The sequence below is a fragment of the Scyliorhinus torazame genome, chromosome 25, assembly GCF_047496885.1.
Source record: "Scyliorhinus torazame isolate Kashiwa2021f chromosome 25, sScyTor2.1, whole genome shotgun sequence".
In the NCBI taxonomy this organism is placed as follows: Eukaryota; Metazoa; Chordata; class Chondrichthyes; order Carcharhiniformes; family Scyliorhinidae; genus Scyliorhinus; species Scyliorhinus torazame.
The window spans coordinates 42,923,136-42,941,674 of record NC_092731.1 but is presented as its reverse complement, the minus strand read 5'-3'; the positions used below and the strand labels follow the sequence as shown (position 1 = coordinate 42,941,674).

The 18,539-nt window shown below is 54.2% G+C and overlaps 1 protein-coding gene across 1 annotated transcript in view; it reads right to left on the bottom strand.

The window, feature by feature from the left end:
* Positions 1-10,238, bottom strand: part of LOC140402561 (basic phospholipase A2 nigexine-like) — a 45,791-nt gene extending 35,553 nt beyond the window's left edge. Inside the window, exons 1-2 of the mRNA XM_072490413.1 lie at positions 10,194-10,238; positions 5,861-6,026 (exon numbers count right to left, since the gene is read on the bottom strand). Of these exons, the coding sequence (XP_072346514.1) occupies positions 5,861-6,026; positions 10,194-10,236 (209 nt within the window). The 5' untranslated portion in view covers positions 10,237-10,238. The remainder of the gene's footprint in view (positions 1-5,860; positions 6,027-10,193) is intronic.
* Positions 10,239-18,539: the final 8,301 nt, after the last annotated feature.

Genomic DNA, 18,539 nt, shown 5'->3' with positions numbered 1-18,539 from the left:
AAATTACCCCCAGTAACTCCTATATATTACCCCCTGTAACTCCTAAGAATTACACCCAGCAACTCCTATAAATTACCCCCAATAACTCCTATAAATTACGCCCCGTAACTCCTATAAATTACCCCCAGAACTTCTATAAATTACCCCCAGTACCTCCTACAAGTTACCCCCAGTAACCTCTATAAATTACCCCCAGTAACTCCTATAAATTACCCCCAGTAACTGCTATAAATTACCCCCAGTAACTCCTATAAATTACCCCCAGCACCCCTATAGATTACCCCAGTAACCCCTATAAATTACCCCCAGTAAATCCTATAAATTAACCCCAGTAACTCCTGTCAATTACACCTAGTAACTCCTCTGAATAACACCAGTAATTCCTATAAATTACCCGCAGGAACTGCTAGAAATTACCCGCAGGAACTGCTAGAAATTACCCCCAGTAACTCTTATAATTTACCCGCAGTAACCAGTATTAATTACCCCCAGTAACTCCTATAACTTTTCCCCAATAACTCATATAAATTACCCCCAGTAACTCCTGTAAATTACCCCCAGTAACTCCTATAAATTACCCCAGTAACTCCTGTAAATTACCCCAGTAACTCCTATAAATTACCCCAGTAACTCCTATAAATTACCCCCAGTAACTCCTATAAATTACCCCCCGTAACTCCTTTAATTTACCTTCAGTAACTCCTATAAATTACCCCAGTAACTCCTATAAATTACACCCAGTAACTTCTATAAATTATACCCAGTAACTCCTATAAATTACCCGCAGTAACTTCTGTAAATTACACCCAGTAACTCCTATAAATTACCCGCAGTAACTTCTGTAAATTACACCCAGTAACTCCTATAAATTACCCCAGTAACTCCTATACATTACCCCCAGTAACTCCTATAAATTACACCCAGTAACTCCTATACATTACCCCCAGTAACTGCTGGAAATTACGCCCAGTAACTCTGATACGTTACCCTCAGTAACTGCTATTAATTACTCCAGTAACTTCTTTAAATTACCCCCAGTAACTCCTATAAATTACCCCCAGTAATTCCTGTAAATTACCCCCAGTAACTCATATAAATTACCCCCAGTAACCCCTACAAATTACCCCCGTAACTCCTGTAAATTATCCCAGTAACCCCTATAAAATACCCCCAGTAACTCCTGTAAATTACCCCCAGTCACTCCTATAAATTACCCCCATTAACTCCTTTAAATTCCCCCCATTAACACCTTAACTCCTGTAAATTACAGCTAGTAACCAGTATAGATTACCCCCAGTAACTCCTATAAATTACCCACAGTAATTCCTTTAAATTAACCCCAGTAACCTCTATAAATTACCCCCAGTCACTCCTATAAATTACCCCCAGTAACTCCTATAAATTACCCCCAGTAACTGCTATAAATTTCCCCCAGTAACTCCTATAAATTACCCCTAGTAACCAGTATATATTACCCCCAGTAACCCCTATAAATTACCCCCACTAACTCCTATAAATTACCCCCACTAACTCCGATAAATTACACCCAGTAACTCCTGTAAATTACCCCCATTAACTCCTGTAAATTACACCCAGTAACTCCTATAACTTACCCTCAGTAACTCCTGTAAATTACCCCCAGTAACTCCTATAAATTACCCCCAGTAACTCCTATAAATTACCCCCAGTAACTCCTATACATTACCCCCAGTAACTCCAGTAAATTACCCCCAGTAACTCCTATAAATTACCCCCAGTAACTCCTATGAATTACCCCCAGTAACTTCTATAAATTACCCTCAGTAACTCCAGTAAATTACCCCCAGTAACTCCTATAATTTACCCCCAGTATCTCCTATAAATTACCCCCAGTAACTCCTATAAATTACCCCCAGTAGCTCCTATAAATTACCCCAGTAACTCCTATAAATTACCCCCAGTAGCTCCTATAAATTACTCCCAGTAGCTCCTATAAATTACCCCCTGTAACTCCTATAAATTACCCCCAGTAACTCCTATAAATTACCCCCAGTAACTGCTATAAAGTACACCCAGTAAATCGTTTGCTGCATAGGAGTTTGTGAAATAAGTTAAGAGCCGCGGTGTGTTAGCGTTGGCTGCTGTTGTGCCAAGAGTCAAGAGTTCTTCTCCTTTTCACAAACACCTTTATTTTCCTTTTCCTCACTCTGTACAAAACTCGATCACCACATCACCTGCCCCAAAGACCACCTGAAGCCTCTTTACATATCAGTGTCAATTATTGGATAGCTAACAAAAATGAGACTATAATTGGAATGTCTCTTCACCCATTCCTCAACCTGGTGTTTTCATGTTATTGACCCTGGGGTAACACGGACTGCGACTGGGTGCAGTTAGACTGGAAAGCAGACTCCAAACTTAGACGTTGGTTCAGTAAGATTATTGAACTTGAATAACAAGGCACACAGCTTGCTGTGGGTTGACACTCTACTACTCTGAGTATACTAACTCTAACTAACTAGACCAGGCTAGCCCTGAGCCACGTGTAGAAGGTGCTATCTAATATATACACCCTGATTTTCACTACAGTTGTCCCCAGTGGAAAGAGGCGGTGTGTTGATGCCTTTGTGTTTTATAGTAGGCAGCCCCACTCCAGTGTTCTGTCTAGTGATTGGTTGTGTTCTGCCCTGTGCGTTGATTGGCTAACCTGGATGTCTATCACTGCCTATCTTTACCTCATGATGTGTATGAGTGCATATTCTGACAGTGTTAAGGATAAGATCCTGGCATGGATATAGGATTGGCTGACTGGCAGAAGGCAGAGAGTGGGGGTAAAGGGATATATTTCAGGCTGGCAGCCGGTGACTAGTGGTGTGCTTCAGGGGTCTGTGCTGGGACCACAACTTTTCACAATGCACATTAATGATCTGGAAGAAGGTACTGAAGACACTGTTGCTCAGTCTGCAGATGATACAAAGATCTGTAGAGGAACAGGTAGTATTGAGGAAGCAAAGGGGCGGCAGAAGGATTTGGACAAGCTAGGAGAGTGGGCAATGAAGTGGCAAATGAAATACAATGTGGAAAAGTGTGAGGGTATGCACTTTGGAAGGAGAAATGGCGACATAGACTATTTTCTAAATGGGGAAATGCTGAGGAAATCAGAAGCACAAAGAGACTTGGGAGACCTTGTTCACGATTCTCTTATGGTTAATGTGTTGGTTCAGTTGACAGTTAAGAAGGCAAATGCAATGTTAGCATTCATGTTGAGAGGGCTAGAATACAAGACCAGGGATGTACTTCTGAGGCTGTACAAGGCTCTGGTCAGACCCCATTTGGAGTATTCATAGAATTTACAGTGCAGAAGGAGGCCATTCGGCCCGTCGAGTGTGCACCGGCTCTTGGAAAGAGCACCCTACCCAACGTCAACACCCCCACCCTATCCCCATAACCCAGTAACCCCACCCAACACTAAGGGCAATTTTGGACATTAAGGGCAATTTAGCGTGGCCAATCCACCTAACCTGCACATCTTTGGACTGTGGGAGGAAACCGGAGTACCCGGAGGAAACCCACGCACACACGGGGAGGATATGCAGACTCCGCACAGTCAGTGACCCAAGCCGGAATCGAACCTGGGACCCTGGAGCTGTGAAGCAATTGTGCTACCCACCATGCTACCTTGCTGCCCAGTGAGCAGTTTTGGGCCCCGTATCTAAGGAAGGTTGTGCTGGCCTTGAAAAGGGTCCAGAAGAAGTTCACAAGAATGATCCCTGGAATGAAGAGCTTGTTGTATGAGGAACGGTTGAGGATTCTGTTTCTGTATTCATTGGAGTTTAGAAGGATGAGGGGGGATCTTATTAAAACTTACAGGATACTGCGAGGCCTGGTAAAAGTGGACGTGGCTTGGTTAGAGTGGACGTGGAGAGGATGTTTCCATGAGTAGGAAAAACTAGAACCAGAGGGCACAATCTCAGACTAGATCCTTTAAAACACAGATGAGAAGGAATTTCTTTAGCCAAAGGGTGGTGAATCTGTGGAACTTTGCCGCAGAAGGCTGTGAAGGCTAAATCACTGAGTGTCTTTAGACAGAGATAGATAGGTTCCTGATTAATAAGGGGATCAGGGTTCTGGGGAGAAGGCAGGAGAATGGGGATGAGAAACATCTCAGCCATGATTGAATGGCGGAGCAGACTCGATGGGCCGAGTGGCCTAATTCTGCTCCTATGTCTTATGGTCGTATGGTCTATAAATTACACCATTATCTTCTATAAATTACCCCAATTAATTATCCCCAGTAACTCCTATAAATTACCCCCAGTACCTCCTGTATATTACTCCCAGCAAGTCCTATAAATTACCCCGTAACTCCGATTGTGGGCGGCACGGTAACCCAGTGGTTTCCTCCCACAATTCCCGAAAGACGTGCTTGTTTGGTGAATTGGACATTCTGAATTTTCCCTCAATGAATCCGAACAGGCGCCGGAGTGTGGCGACTGGGGGTTTTCACAGCAACTTCATTACAGTGTTAGTGTAAACCTACTTGTGACACTAATAAAGATTATAAATTACCCCCAGTAACTTCTATAAAATACCCCCAGTAACTCCGCTGAAATATCCCCCAGTAACAGATGTCAGAGGTAGGTTCTTTACTCAGAGAGTAGTAAGGGCGTGGAATGCCCTGCCTGCAACAGTAGTGGACTCGCCAACACTAAGGACATTCAAATGGTCATTGGATAGACATATGGACGATAAGGGAATACTGTAGATGGACTTTAGAGTGGTTTCACAGGTCGGCGCAACATCGAGGGGTGAAGGGCCTGCACTGCGCTGTAATGTTCTATGTTCTATGTTCTAACACAAGGGGCGAAATTCTCCCCAAACGGCGCGATGTCCGCCGACTGGCGCCCAAAAGGGCGCCAATCAGACGGGCATCGCGCTTCCGCATCTTTGGGGGCCGAGCCCCGACATTGAGGGGCTAGGCCGGCGCCGGAGGGATTTCCGCCCTGCCAGCTGGCGCGGAAATTACATGCCGGGGCGGCGCATGCGCGGGAGCGTCAGTGGCCGCTGACAGTTTCCCGCGCATGCACAGTGGGGAGAGTCTCTTCCGCCTCCGCCATGGTGGAGACCGTTGCGGAGGCGGAAGGGAAAGAGTGGCCCCACGGCACAGGCCGCCCGCGGATCGGTGGGCCCCGATCGCGGGCCAGGCCACCGTGGGGGCACCCCCCGGGGCCAGATCGCCCCACGCCCCCCCCAGGACCCCGGAGCCCACCCGCGCCGCCTTGTCCCGCCGGTAAATAGGTACTCTAATTTACGCCGGCGGGACAGGCAATTTCTCGGCGGGACTTCGGCTCATCCGGGCCGGAGAATCGAGCGGGGGGGGTCCCGCCAACCGGCGCGGCCCGATTCCCGCCCCCGCCCAATCTCCGGTACCGGAGACTTCGGCAACCGGCGGGGGCGGGATTCACGGCGGCCAACGTCCATTCTCCGACCCGGTGGGGGGTCGGAGAATGACGCCCCTGTAAATTACCCTCGGTAACTCCCATAAATTACCCCCAGCAACTCTGCTTGACTGAATTGTATCTCAGGCTGTCAGTAACAAACATCACAAGGTGTATTTATCCCAAACCAACATCAGGAAAATAGATCAACCTGGTCATTATATCATAGCTGCTGTGGGATCTTGCTGTGTACAAATTGCGTTCTACCTGGAGGCAGTGATAAGGACGATAGAGAAACAAGTTCTGTCTTTCTGAGGAAACTCAGAGGAACTCTCTGCTTTGTACCAGAGTAAAACCAGAGTAAAACCTTGCTGATTCTCAGCCAGCGCAAACACCCACATCTTCACGGAGAGAGTTTTTACACAAGTATCGTCTCATTTTACCTGTCAAAGTCATCCAATGGCTGGTTTCCATTTCCGGCAGATGCACAGAAACAGCCGTAGTTCCTGTAGTGCTGGTGCGGGAAAGGTGCTTTGACGCAACCAATAATGTCTAAGAATTTACTTGTGATTCGGTAATATGTGAATGCCTGAGCAGGGATGCAAATTGCTACAAGAGGAAAACAAAATGAATCATTGTGTCAGGAAAGCCCTGGTACAGAGTGAGCAGGGAGACAATTTAACAACACGCCGATTTAGAAAGCAGAAGAACGGCAAAAGAATATTCCTGAATTCAGCGGAAATTGAGTCTCGGAAACAGGCCATTCGGCCCAACAATCCCATGGACTAGATTCTCCGCTACCCGCCGGCAGTAGCCGGATTCCCGATCCAGCGGAGAATCGAGCGCCGGGCGAAAAGCAAGATCAGCGCACGATGGGCGGGGTTCAGCCGACGCCAAAATTGTGTTTGGTGATTTGCCGGAGAATCCCGTTTGACGGCGAAAATTGGGGCAATGCCTGGTTTTGGAAGCTCCGCCCCCTCCAAAACGGCGTTGTCGGTGAGGACGCCGCACGCCGTTGGGAACGGCCTCAGGACGTCACCTGAAAGGCCTCCCCCGATGCTCCGCCCCCGATGCTCCGCCCCCGATGCTCCGCCCCCGATGCTCCGCCCCCGATGCTCCGCCCCCGATGCTCCTCCCCCGATGCTCCGCCCCCGATGCTCCGCCCCCGATGCTCCGCCCCCGATGCTCCTCCCCCGATGCTCCTCCCCCGATGCTCCGCCCCCGATGCTCCGCCCCCGATGCTCCGCCCCCGATGCTCCGCCCCCGATGCTCCTCCCCCGATGCTCCGCCCCCGATGCTCCGCCCCCGATGCTCCTCCCCCGATGCTCCTCCCCCGATGCTCCGCCCCCGATGCTCCTCCCCCGATGCTCCGCCCCCGATGCTCCGCCCCCGATGCTCCGCCCCCGATGGTCCGCCCCCGATGCTCCGCCCCCGATGGTCCGCCCCCGATGCTCCTCCCCCGATGCTCCGCCCCTGATGCTCCGCCCCCGATGCTCCGCCCCCAATGCTCCACCCCCGATGCTCCGCCCCCGATGCTCCGCCCCCGATGCTCCGCCCCCGATGCTCCGCCCCCGATGCTCCGACTTCCCGACGGCGTGGACCACTTGTGGTCTGGGGCTTTGTCAACCTCGCGTGACCGCTGCAGACTGTGTCCAGTGGCGCCACCGTCGGGGGGGGGAGCCGCTCCACTGGCCAGGGGGGGTTCGACGCGGCAAGGGAGGACTGGCGGGTGGTGGTCCACGGGTAGTGAGCTGGGTCACAGAGGAGAACTATCTGGCAGGTCGAGACCGCGCACGACCGCTGCAGGTCGTCACAGTACGCATGCACAGCCAGAGACCCGGCAATTCTCCGTCCGTACCTGCAGGGGGAGCTGGCGGTTTTATGTCTCGCAGTTGAAAGCCCCCCAGCGGGTGCAGCATCGGTGCGGGGGTGCCGCCGACTTTTCGCTCGTAATATTAGACACGTGATCCGGACATCGCCTCAAAATGGAGAATCCAGCCAAATGTTCCGGTCCCCCGCCCACAGCGGCTGTGAGCAACACGCCCCACGCCGCGGGAGGATGCAAATGGGTCATGGGCCTCCAGTAGAATCCGATTAATGGGCTGGAAACCCAATTTTCCTCCCCCCCCCCTCCGTGATGCTCCAGGCCTCTCAGCCGGGATTCAGGTGGGTGTGGATTGGCGAGGGTATTTTCAAGCGTTGCCCTGAAGCTGTGCACCCCGCGGTGGGTCAAGGTGATGAACATGTAACATACGTGCCCCCCCCAAGTCTATGGATGGCCCCCAGCCCCTCACAACACAAATCCTCTTGGTGTGACTGACAGCCCCTCACCACATCAAAGGCAGTTAAGTGCTTCCTGCTGTGAAACAGAGGAAGTCTATCCACTTGCCAGCCCGCCAGCGGGATTCCGACAGCATCCCACAGGATTCACGCCGGGCTTAACTTTATATAGTAAGAGAGAGGGAATCGTTCCTGGCCACTGCTCCGACTGCCAGCTGCCACCCGGAGAGATTATACTCCAGCGGGAGAACGTGGTTGCCCGCATGGTGAACCCAGTCCCATAGCTCTGGATCTGTACCACACCAGGCTCCTCCCAGCCCACTTCCACTAACACTAACAGCGTAACTTTCTTCCTTCCTCCCTCAAGTACTTACCGAGCTTCCCCTCAAAGTCATCAATAATATTCACATCAAACATTCCCTGTGGCAGTGAGTTTCACAATTTGACCATCAAACACTCCCAGGACAGGTAGAGCACAGGGTTAGATACAGAGTAAAGCTCCCTCTACACTGTCCCCATCAAACACTCCCAGGACAGCTACAGCACGGGGTTAGATACAGAGTAAAGCTCCCTCTACACTGTCCCCATCAAACACTCCCAGGACAGGTATTCACATTTATTTTAACTTCTTTCTCATTGACAATTCTCTGTTCTGAATTACCCCAGTTTTGGGTGCTGCCTCACTTGCTGTTCCCCCCACTCCTACAGCACATCCCTGAGATCTCCCTCTACACTGTCCCCATCAAACACTCCCAGGACATGGACAGCACAGGGTTAGATACAGAGTAAAGCTCCCTCTACACTGTCCCCATCAAACACTCCCAGGACAGGTGCAGCACGGGGTTAGATACAGAGTAAAGCTCCCTCTACACTGTCCCATCAAACACTCGCAGGACAGGTACAGCACGGGGTTCGATACAGAGTAAAGCTCCCTCTACACTGTCCCCATCAAACACTCCCAGGACAGGTACAGCACGGGGTTAGATACAGAGTAAAGCTCCCTCTACACTGTCCCCATCAAACACTCCCAGGACAGCTACAGCACGGGGTTAGATACAGAGTAAAGCTCCCTCTACACTGTCCCCATCAAACACTCCCAGGACAGGTACAGCACGGGGTGAGATACAGAGTGAAGCTCCCTCTACACTGTCCCCATCAAACACTCCCAGGACAGGTACAGCACAGGGTTAGATACAGAGTAAAGCTCCCTCTACACTGTCCCCATCAAACACTCCCAGGACAGCTACAGCACGGGGTTAGATACAGAGTAAAGCTCCCTCTACACTGTCCCCATCAAACACTCCCAGGACAGGTACAGCACGGGGTGAGATACAGAGTGAAGCTCCCTCTACACTGTCCCCATCAAACACTCCCAGGACAGGTACAGCACGGGGTTAGATACAGAGTAAAGCTCCCTCTACACTGTCCCCATCAAACACTCCCAGGACAGGTATTCACATTTATTTTAACTTCTTTCTCATTGACAATTCTCTGTTCTGAATTACCCCAGTTTTGGGTGCTGCCTCACTTGCTGTTCCCCCCACTCGTACAGCACATCCCTGAGGTCTCCCTCTACACTGTCCCCATCAAACACTCCCAGGACATGGACAGCACAGGGTTAGATACAGAGTAAAGCTCCCTCTACACTGTCCCCATCAAACACTCCCAGGACAGGTACAGCACGGGGTTAGACACAGAGTAAAGCCCCCGCTACACTGTCCCCATCAAACATTCCCAGGACAGGTACAGCACGGGGCTAGATACAGAGTAAAGCTCCCTCTACACTGTCCCCATCAAACACTCCCAGGACAGGTGCAGCACGGGGTTAGATACAGAGTAAAGCTCCCTCTACACTGTCCCATCAAACACTCGCAGGACAGGTACAGCACGGGGTTAGATACAGAGTAAAGCTACCTCTACACTGTCCCCATCAAACACTCCCAGGACAGGTACAGCACGGGGTTAGATACAGAGTAACGCTCCCTCTACACTGTCCCCATCAAACACTCCCAGGACAGCTACAGCACGGGGTTAGATACAGAGTAAAGCTCCCTCTACACTGTCCCCATCAAACACTCCCAGGACATGGACAGCACAGGGTTAGATACAGAGTAAAGCTCCCTCTACACTGTCCCCATCAAACACTCCCAGGACAGGTGCAGCACGGGGTTAGATACAGAGTAAAGCTCCCTCTACACTGTCCCATCAAACACTCGCAGGACAGCTACAGCACGGGGTTAGATACAGAGTAAAGCTCCCTCTACACTGTCCCCATCAAACACTCCCAGGACAGGTACAGCAGGGGGTTAGATACAGAGTAAAGCTCCCTCTACACTGTCCCCATCAAACACTCCCAGGACAGGTATTCACATTTATTTTAACTTCTTTCTCATTGACAATTCTCTGTTCTGAATTACCCCAGTTTTGGGTGCTGCCTCACTTGCTGTTCTCCCCACTCCTACAGCACATCCCTGAGGTCTCCAGTTGATCACTTACCTCCGAGCACGATGAGGATGGCAGTGAGTTTCGGGGACTCCATGACTTCTCGTTTCCTCCGAGTGATCGATGTTTGTCTCTCCGTGGCTCTGCCTCTTTTATTCAGCTCTCGGGGTGGTTACAACCCAGATTAGCTCAGCAAATGCAAATAGGGTGAAGAATCCTTGGCTGCTGATTCAGATATTTTGCTGTTGTCCAACGTGTGAGAGGTTTGAGGAACCTGAGGCTGGATTGTCCGATTTTGAGACCACGTGTTGACGCCGGCGTGGGGACCGCGGTGTTTTACGACAGGAAAAACGGCGCAACAGCTGCACCGATTCAGCAGCTCTGAATGGGCTCGCACCGTCGCCACGCGGAACATAGAACATAGAACATTACAGCGCAGTACAGGCCCTTCGACCCTCAATGTTGTGCCGACCTGTGAAACCACTCGAAAGTCCATCTACACTATTCCCTTATCGTCCATATGTCTATCCAATGACCATTTGAATGCCCTTAGTGTTGGCGAGTCCACTACTGTTGCAGGCAGGGCATTCCACGCCCTTACTACTGTCTGAGTAAAGAACCTACCTCTGACATCTGTCCGATATCTATGTCCCCTCAATTTAAAATTGTGTCCCCTCGTGCTAGACATCACCATCCGAGGAAAAAGGCTCTCACTGTCCACCCTATCCAATCCTCTGGTAATCTTGTATGGCTCAATTAAGTTACCTCTTAACCTTCTTCTGTCTAACGAAAACAGCCTCAAGTCCGTCAGCCTTTCCTCATAAGATCTTCCCTCCATGCCAGGCAACATTCTGGTAAATCTCCTCTGCACCCTTTCCAATGCTTCCACATCCTTCCTATAATGCAGTGACCAGAATTGCACGCAATACTCCAAATGCGGCCGCACCAGAGTTTTGTACAGCTGCAACATGACCTCATGGCTCCGGAACTCAATCCCTCTACCAATAAAGGCCAACACTCCATAGGCCTTCTTAACAACCCTCTCAACCTGGGTGGCAACTTTCAGGGATCTATGTACATGGACACCGAGATCTCTCTGCTCATCGCAACCGGGTCCATGCAATACGGCGGCGGATTCGCCGGTTCCGTGATTCCGTGACCACCCTGCCCAACATGAGGCTGACACGTCGCAGACGCACGGAAACGATTCACTCCCCCCACACACACAGTCCCAGGCAATCAGGTGGCTGCAAAGAGAATAGCGACAGTTCAGGGACGCTGAGATGGACACCCTCCTGGACGCCGTGGAGGAGAGGCCGATATCCCTGAACCCCAGTCCGGGAGGAAGGCCGGCAGGCACCGCCGTTCGCCGTGCCTGGGCACACGTGGCATAGGCGGGCAGCCCTGTGGGCAATTTCGCCCTGACTGGCGAGCAGTGCAGAAAGAAACGGCACAACCGCCTCAGGGCGGCCAGGGTGACACAGCGCTGTGCCCCCGGTCTAACCCCGCCTCCCCACACACACCCGGAGGGGGCTGGTTTAGCACAGTGGGCTAAACAGCTGGCTTGTAATGCAGAACAAGACCAGCAGCACGGATCAATTCCCGTACCGGCCTCCTTGAACAGGCGGCGGTATGTGGCGACTAGGGGCTTTTCTCAGTAACTTCATTGAAGCCGACTTGTGACAATAAGCGATTATTATTATTATAAGCCACCCCCCCGCCCCCCCCCCCCCCCGCCGAGGAACGGCCGTACCTCCACCCTGCCCAACATGCCAGCACCCATGCCAGCCGCAAGGCCGGTTGCCCTGGCCACTGAGGCCACATTTACCCAACCCCTGAGCTGCAGGCACCGGAACGTCTGACACTGTCGTTGTTTGTGTTTGCCTCTCGCCAGGAAAAGGCCACGCACAACCGCTGGGAGCGAGGGAAGACCGGAGGGGGCCCACCAGACCGGCGGCCCCTCACCATGCCCGAGCAGAGGGCAGTGGACGTGGTCGGCGGCCTGGTGGAAAGAGAGGTCGCCAACATGGAGGTGGGCAGCGGGCGAGCAAGTGAGGCCCTCCTACTGAGTTGCGGATTCCCATGACACATGTGTGGACACGCCCCCCTCAGTCTCCCCTCACCCCCCAAACCGCTCACCACCCAAACCGCTCACCCCACAAACCCCTCACCCCCTCGCCCCCCTTATCCCCTCACCCCCCTCCCTCCCCCTTATCCCCTCACCCCCCTCACTCCCCCTTATCCCCTTACTCCCTCCTCAGCCCCTCACCCCTCGCACCCCTTACACCCTCACCCCCCTCAATCTCCCCTTATCCGCTCACCCACAAACCCCTCACCCCCTCACCCCCTTACCCCCTCACCCCCCTCACTCCCCCTTACCTCCTCACCCCCTCAGTCTCCCCCTCAGCTCCTCACCCCATCAGACCCCCCATACCCCCTCACTCCCTCACCCACCTCAGCCCCTTCATCCCCACCCACCCCACCTCCCCTCACCCCACTTCACCACCTCAGCCCACCTCAACCCCTGTCAGCCCCCTCCCCTCCCCTCAGCACATACTCCCACGCCCCCGGCCCACTGTCCTGTAGTGTCTGACAGGACCTGCTGGAAATGGGGCCGGTCCATCTGGAGCCCCCGTCCCCAGCCAGTGCCAGAGCCAGTGCCCCCCAGCCAGTGCCAGAGCCAGTGCCCCCCAGCCAGTGCCAGAGCCAGTGCCCCCAGCCAGTGCCAGAGCCAGTGCCCCCAGCCAGTGCCAGAGCCAGTGCCCACAGCCGGTGCCAGAGCCAGCGCCCCCAGCCAGTGCCAGAGCCAGTGCCCCCAGCCAGTGCCAGAGCCAGTGCCCACAGCCAGGGCTAGAGCCAGTGCCCCCAGCCGGTGCCAGAGCCAGTGCCCCGCAGCCAGTGCCAGATCCAGTACCCCCCAGCCAGTGACAGAGCCCACAGCCAGTGCCAGAGCCAGTGCCCCCCAGCCAGTGCCAGATCCAGTACCCCGCCAGCCAGTGCCAGAGCCCACAGCCAGTGCCAGAGCCAGTACATCCCCAGCCAGTGACAGAGCCAGTGCCCACAGCCAGTGCCAGAGCCAGTACCCCCCAGCCAGAGCCAGTGCCCCCAGCCAGTGCCAGAGCCAGTGCCCCCAGCCAGTGCCAGAGCCAGTGCTCCCAGCCAGTGCAAGAGCCAGTGCCCCCCAGGCAGTGCCAGATCCAGTGCCCCCCCAGCCAGTGCCAGAGCCAGTGCCCCCAGCCAGTGCCAGAGCCAGTAGCCCCCAGCCAGTGCCAGAGCCAGTGCCCCCAAGCCAGAGCCAGTACCCCCCCAGCCAGTGCCAGAGCCAGTGCCCCCCAGCCAGTGCCAGAGCCAGTACCCCCCCAGCCAGTACCAGAGCAAGTGCCCCCAAGCCAGTGCCAGAGCCAGTACCCCCCCCAGCCAGAGCCACAGTCAGTGCCCACAGCCAGTGCCAGAGCCAGTACCCCCCAGCCAGAGCCAGTGCCCACAGCCAGTGCCAGAGCAGTGATGGGCAGAGCAGCCCGAACACCAGCCCTCCACCCGAGACTCAGGTGGTGTCCGCAGGGGAGGTAATGGGGGGACGGTCGGATATGGGTCCGAGTGTGCAAGGCCTGGGGCATTGTGTGCAGATGGGGGCCGAGGCCCAGGACAGGGCTGCCCTCCCACAGCAAGCCATGTTGCAGAGCCACCTGGACATTGCATCGGTGCTCCTCAGCGTGGCCCAGTCACAGCCGGCCATGACTGAGAATTGCCCAGGCAGCATTGTCCAGACACTGGCCGGCGCAGACACTGTCCAGACGCTGGCCGGCACGGACATTGTCCAGACGCTGGCCGGCGCAGACACTGTCCAGACGCTGGCCGGCACGGACATTGTCCAGACGCTGGCCGGCGCAGACACTGTCCAGACGCTGGCCGGCGCAGACACTGTCCAGACGCTGGCCGGCGCAGACACTGTCCAGACGCTGGCCGGCACGGACATTGTCCAGACGCTGGCCGGCGCGGACACTGTCCAGACGCTGGCCGGCGCAGACACTGTCCAGACGCTGGCCGGCGCGGACACTGTCCAGACGCTGGCCGGCACGGACACTGTCCAGATGCTGGCCGGCGCAGACACTGTCCAGACGCTGGCCGGCGCAGACACTGTCCAGACGCTGGCCGGCGCAGACACTGTCCAGACGCTGGCCGGCACAGACACTGTCCAGACGCTGGCCGGCACGGACACTGTCCAGACACTGGCCGGCGCAGACACTGTCCAGACACTGGCCGGCGCAGACACTGTCCAGACGCTGGCCGGCGCAGACACTGTCCAGACACTGGCCGGCGCGGACACTGTCCAGACGCTGGCCGGCACAGACACTGTCCAGACGCTGGCCGGCACGGACACTGTCCAGACGCTGGCCGGCGCAGACACTGTCCAGACGCTGGCCGGCACAGACACTGTCCAGACGCTGGCCGGCACGGACACTGTCCAGACGCTGGCCGGCGCAGACACTGTCCAGACGCTGGCCGGCGCAGACACTGTCCAGACGCTGGCCGGCGCAGACACTGTCCAGACGCTGGCCGGCGCGGACACTGTCCAGACGCTGGCCGGCGCGGACACTGTCCAGACGCTGGCCGGCGCAAACACTGTCCAGACGCTGGCCGGCACGGACACTGTCCAGACACTGGCTGGCACGGACACTGTCCAGATGCTGGCCGGCGCAGACACTGTCCAGACGCTGGCTGGCGCAGACACTGTCCAGACGCTGGCCGGCGCAGACATTGTCCAGACGCTGGCCGGCGCAGACACTGTCCAGACGCTGGCCGGCGCAGACATTGTCCAGACACTGGCCGGCGCAGACACTGTCCAGACGCTGGCCGGCACAGACACTGTCCAGACACTGGCCGGCGCAGACACTGTCCAGACGCTGGCCGGCGCGGACACTGTCCAGACGCTGGCCGGCGCGGACACTGTCCAGACGCTGGCCGGCGCAGACACTGTCCAGACGCTGGCCGGCACGGACACTGTCCAGACACTGGCCGGCACGGACACTGTCCAGACGCTGGCCGGCGCAGACACTGTCCAGACGCTGGCCGGCGCAGACACTGTCCAGACGCTGGCCGGCACAGACATTGTCCAGACGCTGGCCGGCGCAGACACTGTCCAGACGCTGGCCGGCACAGACATTGTCCAGACACTGGCCGGCGCAGACACTGTCCAGACACTGGCCGGCGCAGACACTGTCCAGACGCTGGCCGGCGCAGACATTGTCCAGACGCTGGCCGGCGCAGACACTGTCCAGACGCTGGCCGGCACACACACTGTCCAGACACTGGCCGGCGCAGACATTGTCCAGACGCTGGCCGGCGCAGACACTGTCCAGACGCTGGCCGGCGCAGACATTGTCCAGACGCTGGCCGGCACAGACATTGTCCATACGCTGGCCGGCGCAGACATTGGGTGGCGTGGCCCATTCCCAGAGGGAGCTGCCGCGGTCCCAGAGGGAGCTGCCCCGATCCCAGAGGGAGGTGACCCAGTCCCAGAGGGAGGTGACCCAGTCCCAGAGGGAGGTGACCCTGTCCCAGAGGGAGGTGACCCTGTCCCAGAGGGAGGTGACCCTGTCCCAGAGGGAGGTGACCCAGTCCCAGAGGAAGCTGCCCCTGTCTCAAAGGGATTTGGATTTTGGATTTGTTTATTGTCACGTGTACCGAGGTACAGCGAAAAGTATTTTTCTGCGAGCAGTTCAACAGATCATTAAGTACATGAGAAGAAAAGGGAATAAAAGAAAATACATAATAGGGCAACACAACATATACAATGTAACTACATAAGCACTGGCATCGGGTGAAGCATACAGGGTGTAGTGTTAATGAGGTCAGTCCATAAGAGGGTCATTTAGGAGTCTGGTGACAGTGGGGAAGAAGCTGTTTTTGAGTCTGTTCGTGCGTGTTCTCAGACTTCTGTATCTCCTGCCCGATGGAAGAAGTTGGAAGAGTGAGTAAGCCGGGTGGGAGGGATCTTTGATTATACTGCCCGTTTTCCCCAGGCAGCGGGAGGTGTAGATGGAGTCAATGGATGGGAGGCAGGTTCGTGTGATGGACTGGGCGGTGTTCATGACTCTCTGAAGTTTCTTGCGGTCCTGGGCCGAGCAGTTGCCATACCAGGCTGTGATGCAGCCCGATAGGATGCTTTCTATGGTGCATCTGTAAAAGTTGGTAAGAGTCAATGTGGACATGCCGAATTTCCTTAGTTTCCTGAGAAAGTATAGGCGCTGTTGTGCTTTCTTGGTGGTAGCGTCTATGTGGGTGGACCAGGACAGATTTTTGAAGATGTGCACCCCTAGGAATTTGAAACTGCTAACCATCTCCACCTCGGCCCCGTTGATGCTGACAGGGGTGTGTTCAGTACTTTGCTTCCTGCAGTCAATTACCAGCTCTTTAGTTTTGCTGGCATTGAGGGAGAGATTGTTTGAACTCCACTAGGTTCTCTATCTCCCTCCTGTATTCGGACTCATCGTTATTCGAGATCCGGCCCACTATGGTCGTATCGTCAGCAAACTTGTAGATGGAGTTGGAACCAAGTTTTGCCTCGCAGTCGTGTGTGTACAGGGAGTAGAGTAGGGGGCTAAGTACGCAGCCTTGCAGGGCGCCGGAGTTGAGGACTATTGTGGAGGAGGTGTTGTTGTTCATTCTTACAGATTGTGGTCTGTTGGTCAGAAAATCGAGGATCCAGTTGCAGAGTGGGGAGCCAAGTCCTGGGTTTTGGAGCTTTGATATGAGCTTGGCTGGGATTATGGTGTTGAAGGCGGAGCTGTAGTCAATAAATAGGAGTCTAATGTAGGAGTCCTTGTTTTCGGGAATTTAGAGTGGGAGGGTCGAGATCGAGTTGTTGTGGTTCACGTTGGCACCAACGACATTGGTAGAAAAAGGACAGAGGTTCTGCTCAGGGAGTATGAACAAATTAAATTAAAAATTAAATTAAAAATCTGCTAAATTAAAAAGCAGACCCAAAAAGGTAACAATCTCTGGATTACTGCCTGAGCCACGAGCTGATAGGGGCTGGATTAGCACACTCGGCTAAATCGCTGGCTTTTAAAGCAGACCAAGGCATGCCAGTAGCACGGTTCGATTCCCGTACCAGCGTCCCTGAACAGGTGCCAGAATGTGGTGACTAGGGGCTTTTCACAGTCATTTCATTGAAGCCTACTTGTGACAATAAGCAATTTTCATTTTTTTTCATTTTCATTTCAAAATTGGCACAGTGTCAATGTGATTAAAGAGGTAAATGTGTGGCTCAAAGATTCGTGTAGGAGAAATGGGTTTGAATTCATGGGACATTGGCACCAGTCCTGGGGAAGACCTGTTCCGATGGGACAGTCTTCACCTGAATCATGCTGGGACCAGAGTCCCAGCGAATCGGGTGGCTGGGGCTTAAATGGGACGGGGGGGGGGGCGCTGGTGGGGTTGCCGGGGGGGGGGGGGGGGGGGGGTTAGTTGTCGGGGAAACTAGAAATCCCAATTTAAATGAGGAGCTCAGAGTGCAGGTTAGCAATGTGGTGGATTGTTACCAGAAAATAAAAGTGAGGGACAGAACAGGTACATGTCTTTATTCACCAGGGAATTATAGAGGAGTCGGGAAATCCAACACTAAAACACATTTAAAAGCTTTGTATCTAAATGCAAGAAGCATACGGAAGAAACTTAATGAGCTAACGGCGCAAATAGAAGCAAAAGGTTATGACTTGGTGGGGATTCCTGAAACGTGGTTGCAGGGAGACCAGGGCTGGGGATTCCTGAAACGTGGTTGCAGGGAGACCAGGGCCAGGATTCTCCCCTACCCGGCGGTGCGGGGGATCCCGGCGGGACGGAGTGGCGGGAACCACTCCAGCGTCGGGCCGCCCCAAAGGTGCGGATTTCTTGAGTTGCAACGAGGAAATAAAAACCTTACAAATGGATACAAATTGGTCAGGAGAGTGGGCCAAAATGTAGCAGATTGAGTTTAACGTGGATAAGTTTGAGGTGATGCATTTTGGTCGAAAAATGGAAAGGCAACTGATGCAAATGGGGAGAGACTTCGAGGAGCTCCGCTGCACAGGGATCTGGGGGTCCTCGTACATGAGTCACAGAAAATGAGCCTCAGGTGCAGCAGATTATAAGGCAGGCAGATGGAATGTTGGCATTTGTAGCAAAAGGAATTGAGTATAAAGGTGAGGAAGTGTTGCTGCAACGATACAAGGCATCGGTAAGACTGCACCTGGCGTACTGGGCACAGTTTTGGTCCACTTATTTGAGGAAAGATGTAGTGGCATTACAGGCCGTTCAGAGGACGTTCACCAGATTGGTTCCAGAGATGAGGGTTTGTCGCATGAGGAGAGATTGAACAGTTTAGGCCGATACTCTCTAGAGTTTAGAAGAATTGGGGAA